The sequence below is a fragment of the Prunus avium genome, chromosome 5 (assembly GCF_965620075.1).
Source record: "Prunus avium chromosome 5, drPruAviu1.hap1.1, whole genome shotgun sequence".
NCBI lineage: Eukaryota > Viridiplantae > Streptophyta > Magnoliopsida > Rosales > Rosaceae > Prunus > Prunus avium.
The window spans coordinates 29,595,665-29,611,402 of record NC_142288.1 but is presented as its reverse complement, the minus strand read 5'-3'; the positions used below and the strand labels follow the sequence as shown (position 1 = coordinate 29,611,402).

The 15,738-nt window shown below is 37.8% G+C and overlaps 4 protein-coding genes across 8 annotated transcripts; 2 read left to right on the top strand and 2 right to left on the bottom strand.

Annotated features, from left to right (window-relative positions):
- Window positions 1-31: 31 nt before the first annotated feature.
- LOC110754105 (Reticulon family protein) lies at window positions 32-2,677 on the bottom strand. Of its 3 annotated transcripts, XM_088253414.1 has the most exons (7): window positions 2,536-2,677; window positions 2,268-2,377; window positions 1,351-1,470; window positions 923-1,103; window positions 704-845; window positions 542-611; window positions 32-410 (listed from the first exon to the last, which is right to left on the bottom strand). In XM_088253414.1, exons 3-7 carry the CDS (start codon window positions 1,460-1,462, stop codon window positions 244-246), a joined length of 672 nt encoding a protein of 223 aa, XP_088109540.1. In that variant the 5' UTR covers window positions 1,463-1,470; window positions 2,268-2,377; window positions 2,536-2,677; the 3' UTR covers window positions 32-243. The 3 variants fall into 3 exon arrangements, with proteins under 3 accessions (XP_088109540.1, XP_021810812.2, XP_088109538.1); XM_021955120.2 differs by having other exon boundaries at window positions 2,268-2,669; XM_088253412.1 differs by having other exon boundaries at window positions 1,351-2,400; window positions 2,536-2,669.
- Window positions 2,678-2,870: 193 nt separating this feature from the next.
- CYP77A5P (cytochrome P450, family 77, subfamily A, polypeptide 5) lies at window positions 2,871-5,933 on the top strand. 2 transcript variants are annotated; one of them, XM_021955119.2, is made up of 7 exons: window positions 2,871-3,341; window positions 3,962-4,072; window positions 4,180-4,396; window positions 4,690-5,023; window positions 5,154-5,215; window positions 5,359-5,431; window positions 5,546-5,933. In XM_021955119.2, coding segments are annotated over exons 1-7 (1,269 nt in total). In that variant the 3' UTR covers window positions 5,547-5,933. The 2 variants fall into 2 exon arrangements, with proteins under 2 accessions (XP_021810811.2, XP_021810810.2); XM_021955118.2 differs by having other exon boundaries at window positions 5,534-5,933.
- A 2,876-nt stretch (window positions 5,934-8,809) lies between these two features.
- Window positions 8,810-9,626, top strand: LOC110754155 (non-specific lipid-transfer protein 2). Its single transcript, XM_021955193.2, has one exon. The coding sequence runs from the start codon at window positions 8,906-8,908 to the stop codon at window positions 9,194-9,196; it is 291 nt and encodes a 96-aa protein (XP_021810885.1). The 5' UTR covers window positions 8,810-8,905; the 3' UTR covers window positions 9,197-9,626.
- A 442-nt stretch (window positions 9,627-10,068) lies between these two features.
- On the bottom strand, window positions 10,069-15,255 carry HIK (ATP binding microtubule motor family protein). 2 transcript variants are annotated; one of them, XM_021955192.2, is made up of 15 exons: window positions 15,068-15,255; window positions 14,472-14,770; window positions 14,287-14,376; window positions 14,097-14,197; window positions 13,884-14,000; window positions 13,715-13,796; window positions 13,554-13,621; window positions 13,415-13,474; window positions 13,195-13,319; window positions 12,589-12,787; window positions 12,373-12,483; window positions 12,194-12,286; window positions 11,147-12,091; window positions 10,669-10,991; window positions 10,069-10,562 (listed from the first exon to the last, which is right to left on the bottom strand). In XM_021955192.2, exons 2-15 carry the CDS (start codon window positions 14,743-14,745, stop codon window positions 10,235-10,237), a joined length of 2,916 nt encoding a protein of 971 aa, XP_021810884.2. In that variant the 5' UTR covers window positions 14,746-14,770; window positions 15,068-15,255; the 3' UTR covers window positions 10,069-10,234. The 2 variants fall into 2 exon arrangements, with proteins under 2 accessions (XP_021810884.2, XP_021810883.2); XM_021955191.2 differs by having other exon boundaries at window positions 14,472-14,775; window positions 15,068-15,254.
- Window positions 15,256-15,738: the final 483 nt, after the last annotated feature.

The window sequence follows — 15,738 nt, the reverse complement described above, 5'->3', positions numbered from 1 at the left end:
CAACCAAGAGAATGGGAATGGGAACCAACCATTTCAGATATGCTAAAGCCATCAAGTAATTAATTATGTTGAACCAATGTTGATGGTATTGTACAGTTTTATATATATACAATTATAATACAATATAGGTAATGTTATTTACACATATATCTTCACATAATGATTTGAATATGCGTGCAACTCTGGCACACAAACTATGATTCCAAGTCCAGACTCCACGCCATGCCAATGCCATTCAAAGTTTCATCTGGTTTTCTCTTTCACAGGGCCTCTTGGGATTTTGTTGAGAAACTGAGAATCAAACTTTCTGTACGATCTCTTTATCTCTCTGCTAACTTTTCCAGCTAGGCGATCAACGTCCTCCTCAAATCGCTCATACAGAAATGGCAGTGTTTCCAGGCCGAGGAACCCTTAATTTGCATGCAAATTGCAATCAAACAAAAGAGATAAAGCCATAAATCTCATACGTACACTTTAATAAATAATATTGTAATGGAATATATACTATGAATGATAACAAACAAATATAACAACTTCTTACCCAAGTAAACAAGATTCAGAAAGCTGAAATAGGTTCCAATCACAGACAAAATATAGAGAGAAATAATTGCCTGAAAATCAGAAGAGAAAGGGAGATCAAACTTAATTGAAAAAGTTGAGTTGAGAGTGAATGTAGTGAATGGTTAGATCAAACTTGAAATACCAAGAAGAAGAATGGTAGGTCTCTTCCACATGCACTGTCAAGAAGCCTTGACAAGAAATAGTTGCATCTTTTGTGGACTGTGGAAGCCAACTCTTTGAATGTAGATTCATGTAATATTATACCAGGTATGGTAGGAGGTGTCCTGTACATTAATTCATTCAAATATTACTCAATAAATAAATATAGAAAAATAAAATTAGTGAAAGAGAAGGGACCTACAATCTGAACAATTCTGCAGCCGTGCGCCATATGAAGATTACGAGCAATGTGGTGATGGAGAGGTGGCAGAGGAGGGTCACAAAATTGTACTCGACTACCTCGAAAAGAAACCATATTACCGTCATCCCAATCAAAAGCGCAGCTGATACATTTCTGTTCCTCCACAATAACACATCCGCAACTGCAAGTTTTATTAATTACTATTAACAAGGTCAAGGTCTTAGCACATCATATATCATAGCTAAAGAGACATATTCTCAATTTGGACAAATCCAAAACAGGGCAACTGGATTCAGCATCAAAACTGGTGCGCGCTCTGGACAAAATCCAAAACACATTTTCTTCTCTGAGGAAACACAAATGAGATTGATGCAAGTTTATTATATAAATGAAGATCGATACGTCTAGTATATAACATAAAACGTTACCTTTTCCACCTCCAAGAACATGATGAATTGACCTTTCACGTCCAAAGAGCTTTGCCCCGCGGCTTGTGCCAATATTGTCATCAGAATCGGATGAATATACCAACCCCGGCATGGTGGATTCTAAGTTGTAAATGAAACTTGATTATTTGTATGAATTAATGCCGTAATTGAATCGTTGATATTATAGTATCATCATCTACTTAGTACTTATATATGATCACATCAATCATATATGACAAAGGGAGGGAGGGAGGGGTTCTAAGCTTGGTGGTAAGGTAAGCTTCTATAAAGTAAGGAATGGCTTTGTTTCAAGGTTGCTTTGCATGCCCGCTTGCTACAATTGGAAAAAAGCACTACTTGATCTTGTCTTGAAAGAATGGTCATGCCTCCTGCAAACCTTTTCTACCCAATTAATAGTATATATAATAGCCTAGCTGCCTAGGTGACAGCAAAAACCAATGTCCATGGTTCTCTTCTCTTTCGACCAAAAAAAAAAAGGTTCTCTTCTCTTAATTAAGGTCTCCTTTCATTACCTTAAACTATTCTCACCACAGAGACTTGTTAATGGCTCAACAATAATTCAGACAACCTAATTCACTTGTCTCCATGTTTTTCATTGAAATCGTGATAATTTACTTTTGTTCATTGATTGAATGAAACGTTTTCTGAATGTAGCTTATACTGTTTCTAGTGAGATTACAAAGCATTATGCAAAACAAGAAAGCAGCCAAAGTTCTACCACTTTGTCGATCAGTCCCATAATCATCCATTCATATTTGTCCTTTTGCCAACTTTAACCTACTCACTGCTGATTTTACTTTTCTAGAATATGGTGTGTGTATATAACACGTCAACTTCAAACATAAACATTAACTAGTTCATTAATTAACCTTTGGGCACATCGAAGGGACACACACCTGAGGAGAGAATGATCCATCCATGTTCTTATTATTTGCCAAAAATAGAAAAAGAATGAAGAATCCGAAGACAAGAAAATATGTTGTAATCCATCATCCTCCCATGCGTTCTGAAATTTTGAAGCATATCGATCTTTTATGTAGAAAAGAAAAAAAACAAACATTGATTCTGCTGTAACTGTAAGCAATATGACAACACAACACAACCAAAGAAATTAAGAATGGCACGCAAAAAAGTTGTCAAAGTCAAAACTAACTCATCTTCTACCTGGGTTCGCCATTGGGTTATGTATATCACCAGGTTATTGTACCAAATAAATATGCCTCCACCAGTTAACGTCGGGTCAGCACAGCACACGAAGAAATAAGGACAAACACTTGTTGAAATAGTTAATAATTGAAGTAATAATAATAAAAAAATTAATATTTGAATTAAAAAAATGGCACCAGTCTTACACTGCTCTGCTAAGCTCTATGCAACAGGAAGAACAACATTGGCAGGTCTGCAAATCTTTCTCACAACCCAATCAGAACTGCCAAAACCTGTAACCCAAAAATCTAAATCACCAGCCAAAGAGTAAAGACCACTCTCAGTGCCACCAAATGGGATCAATTGGGATTTCTCTGCACTCACTACCTCACTCTCTGCTCCTCTGCTCTGCTGCTGGTTCCACTCAGAGCCCCAAAAGGGCAAGACGCGTTTCAAGGATCAGCCCAAGAATGGCTCTGGCCACACCCATCACCTTTGGGTTCAATAATTTGTTGGAAACTTTCACAGTAAAAGTGCAGAGAGCGGAGAATAGGCCTCTGAATGTTCCTCTGATAGCGCCTTTCACGATTGCCACTTCAAGGCTTGACAAGGTGGAGAATGTGGCTATCAGGGTTGAATTGAGTAATGGGTGTGTGGGGTGGGGTGAAACTCCAATCTTACCTTTTGTTACTGCAGAGGATCAGCATACAGCCATGGTTAAGGCCAGGGAAGCTTGTGACTTCTTGCTCCGCAGTCCAGCGAAGACCTTGGGTTCGCTTTTGGGAGAGATTGGTGGGCTTCTTCCTGGATATGAGTTTGCTTCTGTGAGTATGATTGGGAAAGTTTACTCTTTTATTCATATGTTTATTTGCTAGTTTTGGTGTTTGAGTATATTACTTTGATTGGGTTTTTACTATTGAAAATTGAACAGCTTGGCTGTTAAATTTAGTTGGTATTGTGAACAAATTTAGTTGGTTTGCTCAAGTCAGCGTTTTACTTAAAAAGTAAAAGAAAGGACGAAAAAAGTTACATCTTTTATTCATTTCTTTGGTTCGATAAACAGGCAATTCTAGGGATTATTGATCTCTTCTGCATACTTTCTTTAATTCCATCTCCTAGATTTATTTGGAGATTGGATCAATTTGGAGGATATTGTTCCAATAACAAGGACTGCTCCCATGAGTAGAAAGCTTTAAAGGTTCTTATTACTTTAGTGGCATGTATGGGATCAGTGCCTCTAATGGTGCTGATACAAACCTTACAACTTACAAGAAAATAATGGGTTTCTTCAATTAAAACAATCCTGATCGTAAGAATCATATACAATTCTTTTTTAAAAAAATTTGAACCCAGCAGCTCTTGTTTATAGCAGTTTGATGATGTCTTCATTTTATAACATTACAAGGGTTTGAGAGGTCTTATTACTCTGTACTTGCAATTGAAGGTTAGGGCAGGAGTTGAAATGGCACTAATTGATGCAGTTTCTATGAGTATTGGTGTCCCTTTATGGAGACTGTTTGGTGGAGCTTCAAATACCATAACCACTGATATAACAGTTAAGCTCTTCTTCGAGTAGTTCTGAAAGTTAAAAACAGTTTATCTATTTGAATACCCAAAATAAGCTTTACTCAGTGGAAAGTGGACTGAATTATATATGCGCAGATTCCAATTGTTTCTGCTGGTGAAGCTGCGACATTGGCTTCAAAGTATCGTGAACAAGGATTTAGGACTTTAAAGCTTAAGGTGGGAAAGAATCTGATTTCAGATATAGAAGTCCTTCTAGCTATACGTGCAGCTCACCCCGGTTGCGATTTTATCTTGGATGCTAATGAAGGATATACCTCCGAGGAAGCTATCCAAGTTCTTGATAAATTATATGGTAAATTCTGCAAACAGAAACTGAAGTTGCAATTTTGCGGATGTGCTCTGAATAAGTAACATGAAGAATTTAACTAATGTGTGTTTGGAAATAGCATGATAAAGTAACATCTTTAACCTCCCACCCCCCCTCCCAGCACCCAAGAAGTAGAAAAAATGAAAAAGCTCATGCACACGATCACCATCATTCAACCTACAAATTCTGTAAATGAGTTTCTGTACTCCCATTACAGTATTCTGATTACTATGTCTAGCTATCGACTGAAATATTTTCTTGTTCTTTTTTGCTTTCAGAGGTGGGAGTTAGTCCTGTTCTCTTTGAACAACCAGTTCATAGAGATGATTGGGAAGGCCTTGGATATGTTAGTCGCATCGCGAGAGACAAATATGGAGTATCAGTTGCAGCTGATGAGAGCTGTCGAAGTTTAGTAGATGTTAAGAAAATAGTAGCAGAAAATCTTGCTGATGTCATTAACATTAAACTTGCTAAAGTTGGGGTTGTTGGGGCCCTGGAAATCATTGAGGTGGCAAAGGCATCGGGATTAACTTTGATGATTGGTGGTATGGTTGAGACTAGACTGGCCATGGGCTTTGCTGGCCACCTTGCTGCTGGCCTTGGGTGCTTTAAGTAAGTATTACCATCCTTTGTATAAAAGAAGAACTGTCTGCATATCCTGCTGGTTTGTTACTTCTCTTTATTTTATTTATTTTCACTTTCTACTTCTTAATCCATCATTAAGTATTAATATCTTGTACAGGTTTGTTGACCTAGATACCCCCCTGCTGCTTTCGGAAGATCCAGTTCGGGAGGGTTATGAAGGTATTCTGATCTGTCTGTAACTTTTGAACTCTGTTTGAATGAGTTGTTTATTTTTATATATTGAAACATCAAAGCATTTTTCCATTCCATTCATTTATGATTACCATTGGGCAATGTGGTTATGCTTTTTATCTTGTGGCTAGTTTCGGGTGCCGTTTATAAGTTCAAAAATGCTAGAGGCCATGGTGGATTTCTTCATTGGGAAAATATTGCTTGGTAAGTCTTAAGCTTACGGTACTATCTGATTCTGTTTCCAATTCGTATGCAACTAAGGAATTATTCATTGTTATCATCTCCTTTGTTACTCTAAACATGCAGAAATATCTGCAGATATGATGGCTCAAACTGTCTGGTCAACATTTGAACTCTGAGCAGTCTTTTTGGTTGGGGGAAAAAGAAAATTAGAGCTGTGGAGCTTTTGAAATCCTGTTGTTTGTTGACCATGTTTCCTGTTCAATAAGACAGAAAGTGCTAAAAATTTGATATGATAGATGTGTTTTCAGGCGAAACATTTGAAATTTGTAGATTATGAGAATAGCATTCAGCATTGCAAAGGATAGCTTAGCTGATCAGCTCATTCATTTGTGTAAGTAGTAAGGCAACCTATATGCCTGCTTTTGAGAAACTTTCTTGTGTCATGTGTCGTGTCATGTCCTGTTGCGCAACCTATATGCCTCTAATGTTTGAATAATTTGATCCTGGGCTCAAGGATGTTCAATTGAGGTCTCATATAAGTTAATAACTAGTTCCTTTTGACAGTTGGAAAGTAAATCTTGAAGAAAATGAATCATTCAAAGAGCACTTGAGAGTTTTGACTCTGGATAAACTTAAAATGTATCATTGAGTTTTGACTTACAGTACCACCACCACCACCATTTCTCCCACAGACAAAAACCCAACAGTCCTTTAGCTCTCAATGTCCCATGAACTTCAATTCAATGGCCAATGATGCTTCCCAAATGCATGCCTGATCAACCTCCTTTCGAAAAATAATATTTCATCTGCATTATTATGCATTTGTGCTTACGTTGGTATAATGACGCATGTTTCAACCGACCGAAATTGGTACACTTTCTTTCTTTGATTCATTTCAACTCTAAACAACAAGAGTTTAGAAGATTAAACCAAACCACATCTCAAAATATATTAATTTAAGTTTAATGTTATGTACTAGATTTAGATTCATTGAAGAAAAACAAATTTACTTGCTTATATGGTCAGAATGCAAGATTGTATTATTTCTAAAATAAAATTTTATAAGGAGCTTATTTATGATTGTGAGCTTATCATTGTGAGACAATCAAGTATCAAGGACAGATCGTGATGCTTCAATTCAACGCTTGACTAAAGTAGGCAATAATAGAAAGGTGAGCATGAGGATTTGGATTAAACAAGTGAATGACTTTAGCATGATTTCATTTCAATGGCCCACACCACATAATGATATCAAGCACTCAGAATTTGACCTTGAATGGGGCCATTAATCCCCCCTCACTCATAATTATTCATGTTTCACGCCGATTTGGTAAAGCCTTTTTCATGAAGACATTGATAATTACCTATCACTCTGCTGCATTCTACAAACAACCAAACCAATGCACTCAAAAGTGATGGGATTGGCATGCATGCCTAAATAATAACAACCCTAGTACAAGGTAAAAAGTTGGGGTAACTTTGCAGTAGCATGAACAATTTACATGTTAACAACAACATCAAAATCATTTGTACCACATTTACAGATCACGTTACATTGATTATAGAGATTACATTGAATGTGGTATTGTAGAGTAGGAAAGTATAAGATGCATGTGATGTGCAAGGGAAGATTGAGATCTTTCTTTTTACAAATTGGACAGATTTGCTTTGTCTTCTACCAAGAGATAGGAAGTTGGAGATAATTTGTCGCAAAGGTCAGCAGAAAATGAAAGTTGAAGAGAGTCGGAGACAAGAAGCGCCTGCAAAAGAAAAAGATTTTACACGTGTCTACCATTAATCCGTTTATCCAAAATTCAATCGCATCCAAAAATATGCTAGTCCAGTCTAGTCTCAGTCATCTAATCGTGTATATTTCATCTTTGTCACAACCTCTAAATGAAATTTGCCATTGGACTCATGACCTGGTTTGTTAGATGAATTTACAAAGCAAATCAAACATGTTCAAGTGAGTAACTCAACTGAACTAGTTTGGTTGAGTCATGTTTCTTATGAATATGATGATCATACCGAGGACAGACAGCTATTCATATTGAAGCTCCCAAATTCCAAGTACATTGTTGATGACAAAGAATAATACATTTGAAAGAAACTCAAAAAAGAATTGCATATTTTGTTGCATTTTGGATAACAATTAACAAGGATGGATGATGATGATTAGTGATTATAACCATGATTACACAAAATTCCAAGTGCAGGCAAGCAGGTCAAATTAATGATGAGAACATGTGGCTGGCTGCATTTCATAAATAAATAAAAAAGTTGCCTAAATTTTCACAAATCAACATCACCGAAAGGCACATACACACACACACATACACATAGTGGTTTAAACTTTAAAGTGGGAGAGCATGCACCGTATGCTTTCATAACTAGCAAAAAAAAGATGAAATGGTTTAGTTTTCTTAATTAACCTAATCAGTGTGGATAGGATAGGTATGGGTCTGGTCTACTTTCCGCACAAGACTTTGTTATTAATTTATGAGAAAGATATTGGATATTCCCATGCTCATCAAATTAATTAAATTCAGAGCAATAATCTATATAATCTGCAATGTTCCTGAATTTTAAAAGAACAAAAAACCAAAAAAGGATTTGAGTTATGAAGCAGGCTGAGAAGGTTTTAATTAGGCCAGCACCAAGCTAGGGCTTCTTGAGTTTTCTAAATGTCATTTGATTGATTGAGCTCCACCAAAGGACAAGGATCACGATGAGTGGCAAAGGACTCCACCAAATTTGTGAGTATCATCGCCTCCAAGCTACTCACAAAGAAGAAACTCAAACTCCATTTGTACGTATGCACCGTTAAATTAATAATGCACATTAAGTAACCATGATTAACTTTAATTTGTAGCTAATACAGCCACCAATGTTAATTATGATTTTAACTATGAGGTAACAAACATATAGCATCCATTAGGTGGAATCATAATATGGCATACAGATACAGCCAATTTCTTTGTTTTTGTTTTTGTTTTTTTTCTAATAGCTTAAGCTTTTACTAATTTGAGTGCTTGATTGTGTATTGGGTTAAAAGGTCAACTTGAGAAATATGTGTTCCACTTCCACTAAGAAGGTAAGCAGCTGGCCTTTGAGGTTTTTTTTATTTGGAAATGACTGTCTCTCACATCATTGAATCAAGCAGCAGCAGCAGCAATTTATTCACCTTTGATTTGAGTGTTCTCCTTTTGGAAATGGGCCAAACCCAAGGCTTTTTCTTTCTCTGACTTATTTATCTTTAACTAATTTATCTTAGGTGGTGACTTATTACCAAAAAATAAAAAATAAAAAAACTTTTGGGTAACTTGAAAAAAGGAAAAAGAAAATCAAATGGGCGGTTATTTTTCTATTATATTTTGTCTTCTATAAATAGAGGAGGAAAGCCAAGCCAAATGCATCACCACTCAGCCAAGCCAAGCATAGTCAATAGTTGCAAGTCTCTCTGTTTCTCTGTGGCTTTGAGAGAGTTGAGTGAAAATGAAGGCATCATATTCATACATTGCAATTGCATTGTGCCTTGTGGTTGTGGTGTTGTTGGGCAAAGCAGATGTTTCAATGGCAGTAACATGCAACCCAACAGAACTAAGTCCCTGTGCAGGAGCAATAACTTCTTCAACTCCTCCATCCACAATATGCTGCAGCAAGATCAAGCAACAGAAACCCTGCCTCTGCCAGTATCTCAACAACCCCAACCTCAAGAAGTTTGTCAACACCCCAAATGCCAGGAAAGTTGCTAGGACTTGTGGCACTCCCTTCCCCAAGTGCTAGCTACATACATCCATGGATGATGCATCATGTCTCACAAACACCTTCAGCAATACAATCCAATACAATCAAGGGAAGGAGGGACTTATATATATTATATATATGTGTGTGTGTGCGCGTGCGCGTGCGCACGTATCTTTATCTTGCTCATTAATTAGTTCCATGATTTGCCTAATAGAGATTAGAGAGAGTTAACTCATATGTGCTTAATTTGGTGTGTTTTATTTTATGGCATATTAATATCCATCTGTATTCTATAAGCTATGTATTTTAGTAAAAGGCACTACTTGTTGTTACATGCCACATGCCAGCATTTTCAGTGTCTTCTTAGTCTCTTGGTTTGTTGCGTGGTGTATCAACGTATCAGTGTATCAGTAGTAGTGGTGGTAAAGTGGTCTATATATATATATAAAATGAGAATTTGAATCGTGTCTATCAGTATCCTCACTCAGTTTATTTACCCTTTCTTCTTTCCTAATCTTCTTTCCTAATAGCTTAAGAAAAAGTGCATACCTGCATGCAACTCAACTGCTTTGAGGTGTTGAATTGCTAAATGCTAACGAGTAATGAGAACTTCCAGACTTGAGTAAATGATTTAAAGCTAAGACCGGCAAGCACAAGTAAGAACAATCAATGGTTTTCAAATATTTGGTTATATGCATGCAGCTGCTTGGCCCCAGGAACATAACCCAATAGCTTGTCTCTCTGGTGCAATTGGTAAAGGGATTTTTTTTAAATAAATTTCAACATCACCCTTTTTCAAAATGAGAATCCAATTGCTGGAAAAAGAAAAAGAAGATGGTGAAGTGATGTGATGTAACCCCCCCCTCCCCCTCCATGGTTGGTGTGTGTACACAGATTTGTAACGTAACCAATGGAAATGAATCAATTCTTTATTGAGATCTGAAAATTACAGAAACAACACCATGCATAGTGTGCATTGTGCTCACTAGTGTTCCAAGTCACACTCACACCACTTGAAAATTCATTTACATGTACAGAATATAAAGAATGGAAGTACTTACAACAAAATGTACTTTCTCACAAGTTAAGAAGGTTTGAAATTGGGTTCCAGCCCATAATCCATGACCTCTTATCAGATGGAAGCACAAAATTGAGTTCAAACATCTCTTTCGACATGTTTCCGCTTTCGCAGAAACCAACAAGCTTTGCAACTATTTCAGCGCTCTCCTGAATATGCTTGGCATCATGGGGATCAGTCCAGAGCTTATTCACAAACTGCATCTTCCTCTGCTTCCCTTCAAGTGGGACATCCCATTTCATGTACAATGCATCTCTCTCCTCCGCAGTCAAACGTGAAGTCAGCCTCTTAGCAAGGAACTCCCTTTCGCGCTTTAGTGCTCTGATACTGCATATCAGAAGAGGGTACAACGTTATTAAAACCCTAGAAAATTTCACCCAGTTTCCTGGCAACAGCCACATACAAACACAAACGAAAGAGAGAGAAAAAGAACCTTGATGACAAAGAGACTGTGGGTTCATCTCCCACATGGGCAGGACTAGCATTCCCAAGTTCTGCCAGATGATGTTGCAACCATGTCAACCGCCTCAGCTCCACTTCCACATAGATTTGGTCAGCTGGATCCCCCTTAAATAACAAATAAAACTGTGTCCTATGAATGATGGAGACAAAACACAAATCCCACAACTCAATGATCTGCTGTCTTTGTTCCTTAAAAGTTATTTGCCATGAGACCATGGGCTCCTCTGGCTCACATGTGTTCTCGTCATTCTCTATATCGTACCCAGCTGCTTCATTTGCTTCTAGCTCTAGAACCTAGAGGCATAAACCAATTGAAATGAAGTGAGATTTCTTCATAAGGTTAACACTGAATGAATGTATTTATATGTGCATATGTACGTGGAAAAAACAACTCGGTCACTGAAATATGTAAAGGCATATTAAAAAGCACAAAGAATGCATTTCTATACCTGGCAAACTAGTAGCTGCTTTTGGTACTGCAATTTGGCCACCCTCTCTTTCAGTTCTGTTACATAAGTTCTTATGTTTCTAACATTCTCTTCTGCTGCATTTTGGAACATCTTCTGCATTTTCTTCATGTTTACTGAACTAGAACGCCGATACCCAACTGGAGTGGTTTCCTTTGATGAGACATCTCCACATTCTTCATTCTTTGTGGGAGTCCGCTTCTCAGACTCCAGTTGAGTCTCACCAGACAAAATATCATCATTCTCAGGAGCCCTGTTTTCAATTTCAGACTCTGCAATTTGCCGAGAAGTTGATAGAGGCGAGCAAGGTGATCTGATAAACCCATTACTTGAGGCCAAAGGTTGCAACTTTTTCTTTTTGGGTTCCTTCTTAGACTTGGGGGTTGACTCACTATTGTACTGTTCATAATTGCTAGGAAGAGACATCACCAATTTATCTATAGACTTCTGAACACTTTCTAGCTGTTCCTCAAGATTAGCAATAGTGCTGCCCTGTGAATGAAGTCTCGTAATCTCTTCCTTTAGATTAGCACTGACACTCTTGTTAGTAGCAACTACAGTTCCAACTTCAACTTCTTTTGGCTCTGATCTGACAGCACGCATTTCTCTTATTTCTGCTTGCAGATTGGCAATTGTTTCAGCTGCATCTTGATTGCCTAGCCTATGACAAGCTACTTCCTTTTGTAATACTTCCAGAGCTCGATTTGCTTCCTCCCCAAGCTGTTCCTGCAGGTGTTCAAGTTTGCGGATTTCATGCATTAGTGTGAAAGGAGCAGCTGATGATTGCCTCATAGACTGCCTGAGCATTGTATTTCTTGCTCTATCACCACGACCAATCTCCTTTGTGTCGAGTTTTGTTGATAGCACACCAGTGTATGAGAGACATTTCTTCACAGAGGGATGGGGTAATTCCAATGGGTTTGAACCCTGAAGTTGGCATATAATAAGAATCTATGAGCATTTTAAAATACAATTCATATATAGTGGGGGAGGGGGAGAGAGATAGAGAGGGGATAATGGGAAATAGACCTGTTGATCCTCCTTTAGTTTTTGGCGTAATTCATCCACCTGAGATTGAGCAAGGTCTCTTTGGCGTCTCAATTCTTCCATCTCCATTTCCATCTAGTCATGGCCAAAGTAATTTTATTATATACATTTACAAGCACATCAAATAAAATATCGGGCAAGACATAGTATGGCAAGGTTACCTGCTGAATTTTCAAATCCTTTTCCGTTGACGGATCAGGGGTGCGCAGCTCTGCTTCCAGCCTTGCTACTTCCTTCTGCAAATGTTTCACTAGCTGCTTGTCCGAAACAACCTAGACAAAAACATTTTACATATATCAATAACTAGATAACTAGATTATCTATTCTCAATATGTACAGATGCAAACTGAAAAATGTTACAAGCAAATAAATAGTACCATATTCACACGAGCATTATTCGTTACTTCCTTTGCCCTGGTGGCAAAGAAGAGAGTATTTCGAGATTGTTCAAAATGGCTCAATGCTGGACTCAAGGTGCATATGATGGCAGTGCGTGCGTTCCCACCGAGAGAATGCTGCAATATGCGAGTGAGCTTTGAGTCTCTATAGGGTATATGACCACTTCTTTTCCCAACGCTGCAAATCAAAACAGTTCATATAGGTAAGAAAGAAAATTGATTATAGATTAGATATATGTATGATATATCTCAATCACATAATCTCCTACTTAGGCCCTGACATGGTATTTTTGTCCTTTAGACAACGAGTGTCCACTCCCATAATTCTAATGGGTGCTCATTACCAGATAGCTTCTACACCCTATAATATTTATAATCTTCAAAGAGTAAACTCCATAACTGGACACGTAGGCTTTTTAAACCAAAGGATCAAAATTTCAAGATACAGAAATTTGCATTCAGAAACCTCATTTACCATTCTTTTGCTATCATGGCATATCAAAGCATGAATGTTGAAAATGAAAACATCCGTTAAAGGGTTTCTAATCCCTCACAAGATAAAGATATGCAGCTATAGATTCTGACCTGAGCTTTCTAATAACAGTTGTAAGTGTCATCAAGCTAAGGTTAATATGGCAACCCTCCCTCAGCCTAGCACCATCTGCATGTGTTTGTGAAGCTCTTTCGCTTCCAGCCAGATCTACAAAGTTCTGCAGATCATTGATATCGACAGTTATTGACTAGAAAGTAATAATTGAAGCAACTTGGATTTGCAGGAAGAGTAATTTGTTCCATTTAGTTTTACCAGGCTTGCAACAAAAGATCTCACGCAATCTGAATTCTCGCGGAGGGTACTTTCAATTGTCTGTACAATGTCCAAGTCATCAGAAGAAGAAAAAAACATCATTAACTAGAGTCAAAGATAGTATGATCAATGAACTGACCAGCCTTATTATCTGATGTGACCGTGAGCTGTTATCATTTAAAGCAGTTTCACCAACTTGTCTTTGGGCTACACAAAAACAAGGAAATTCATTATCTTCTCACGCAAAAACTTTGGGAGAGTAAAAGAAGCTGATTCAAGCCAAGGGATCCGCTGGTTTACCCTCACAAATGCTGATTAAATGCCTCAAATGCTGATCATTGCTAGCAGTCTCCTCCACCAGCTTCTCAACCACGGTACCTTTCTACAATAAGAAAATACTAGAACTTGAGTAAAGAACAAAAAAAGAATAAGGCAAAGAGCACACTCAGGCGACGTATTACGATAGTACCTCTGGATCATCTAGAAGCTTCAAGTTACGGCCTGATTCTGAGTTTAACAGGTCCCTCACATTCTCATTGTATATTTCAAGTCCAGAAATCTTTATCGTGAAGTCTCTCTCTGGAGTCTGCGATGAAACCATAAGAGCACCATTACTTTGGAAGTTATATAATCTTCACTAGGAATTTCATAATTTCTGTTACTTCACTATGATTAAGCTTACATTCATTATATGGTTGTAGATATCAATGACAGCTTTCTCTGTTATTCCTCTCATTGTGTATGTCTTCCCACTGCTAGTTTGGCCGTAAGCAAATATAGTTGCTGCAGTGCAAGATAAAGTAAAACAAATGTTCAATGCAAGTTAAGGATTAAAAGGAAGACGCGATACGAGGCTAAGGATATCCCACTACCATTGATGCCCATCAAAGAAGACAAGGCCACATTTTTCACTCCTTCCTCATATACTGTTTCAGTTACGCAAGAAGGACCAAAAACCTTATCTGCAAACAGAAGAAACCAATGAATAATAAACAAACATGAGCCATCATCAGGAAGGAGAAAATTATAAAGAAGAAACATAGAGGTTTTTCCTTACCAAATGTAAATGGGGCCGGTTGAGCTGAGCGTTCTTGAGGCGGTGGCTTATAAACAATTGTGGTATCATCAATGCATTCCCACGCGACTTGGTCTTTTGCTAGTTGCTCCCTTTTGCTCAGAGGCCTCAAACGCACGGTAACAACAATCTTCTCCTCCTTAGCTCTTGGCCCACCTGGAGTTGATACTGGTGTCCTATCCATTTTCGAAGTTGGTGTTGATACTGGTGTCCTGTCTATTTTCGAAGCCGGTGTTCCAGGAGTTTTGACAGTCATCTTTATTCTGAATCTACCGGATTAACTGAGCTAACAGGAACAACAACACCGAATATTGGAAAAGATTATCCATATGCAAAAACGAAAAATTATCTAACTGGTTCAAATTTCTAATAAGGAATTCGACTCGAACAGTTACTTGTAAAATAAATTTGAACATGTTTACAATATAATAGAAAAGGAAACAAAAAAATGATTCCCCTGGCCCATGTTAAGGATCAATTTGTTTCCAATTAAGATTGGATTCATCAAATATCCACTGATTTTTCTACATATATGGAAAGTGAAAATCTGTAAGATGAGTTTAAAAAAGCAAACTCACAGAAATAACAAGCCGAACTCGACCAGAAAACTTCTGGAAATCTCAGCCCAAGGAAATTTAGAGATGAAAGGAGCGTTTGAGTTTGAGACCAGAGCTTTGAAGTCGAATTCAAGGACTCGAAGAAGAAGAAGAAGGGGAAAGAGAGTCGTAAGAAAATGATGAAAAGCTATTGCCTTATTCTCTCTGTCTGACTTTATTATTCAATTTTGAATCCGAGGCTCCCAACGGCTAGTTTTCCTTTTCTTTCATTTTGTTTCTTCGGCTTTATTAATTAAATATTGGGCAAATTTACGGTTACACGCCGAATTGTCCCCAGACGTTGTCGTGAGTTAAATCGCCAACTCCGAGTAAAGCGGGACCGAGTTTCAAGTCTTAACGGTTATTATTTTATTTATTACTTTTATATTAATTCATTCTCCCTTGTACACAAAAGGACAAAAAGGATGGGGTGCATTTTTGCTCACCACTTTAACTATAGGTGTACCCTCACCACCATCCTCAATGCTTGACACGTGTCAAGCATTGAGGATGGTGGCGAGGGTACACCTATGGTTAAAGTGATGAGCAAAAATGCTCCAAAAGGATGAAAGAGTTTCAATTATTGCTCTCCACCGTGGCCCCTTCAAACGAATCTGAGTTTGGGCCTCCTCTTCAGAGAGTAAGGGCCCATA

Bases quoted from the DNA above. Each gene is read 5' to 3' on its own strand.
- LOC110754105 (XM_088253414.1), bottom strand. From the start codon at position 1,462: ATGCCGGGGTTGGTATATTCATCCGATTCTGATGACAATATTGGCACA. The intron at 1,104-1,350 runs GTAACGTTTTAT...TAAAACTTGCAG, and splicing joins TGTTCTTGGAGGTGGAAAAG to TTGCGGATGTGTTATTGTGG. The intron at 612-703 runs GTATTTCAAGTT...TCTGATTTTCAG, and splicing joins ACCTACCATTCTTCTTCTTG to GCAATTATTTCTCTCTATAT.
- CYP77A5P (XM_021955119.2), top strand. From the start codon at position 2,871: ATGGGATCAATTGGGATTTCTCTGCACTCACTACCTCACTCTCTGCTC. The intron at 4,073-4,179 runs GTTAAGCTCTTC...ATATATGCGCAG, and splicing joins CCATAACCACTGATATAACA to ATTCCAATTGTTTCTGCTGG. The intron at 5,024-5,153 runs GTAAGTATTACC...TATCTTGTACAG, and splicing joins GCTGGCCTTGGGTGCTTTAA to GTTTGTTGACCTAGATACCC.
- LOC110754155 (XM_021955193.2), top strand. From the start codon at position 8,906: ATGAAGGCATCATATTCATACATTGCAATTGCATTGTGCCTTGTGGTT.
- HIK (XM_021955192.2), bottom strand. From the start codon at position 14,745: ATGACTGTCAAAACTCCTGGAACACCGGCTTCGAAAATAGACAGGACA. The intron at 14,377-14,471 runs GTAAGGAAAAAC...TTCTGTTTGCAG, and splicing joins ACCGGCCCCATTTACATTTG to ATAAGGTTTTTGGTCCTTCT. The intron at 13,475-13,553 runs GTCAGTTCATTG...GACATTGTACAG, and splicing joins CACATCAGATAATAAGGCTG to ACAATTGAAAGTACCCTCCG.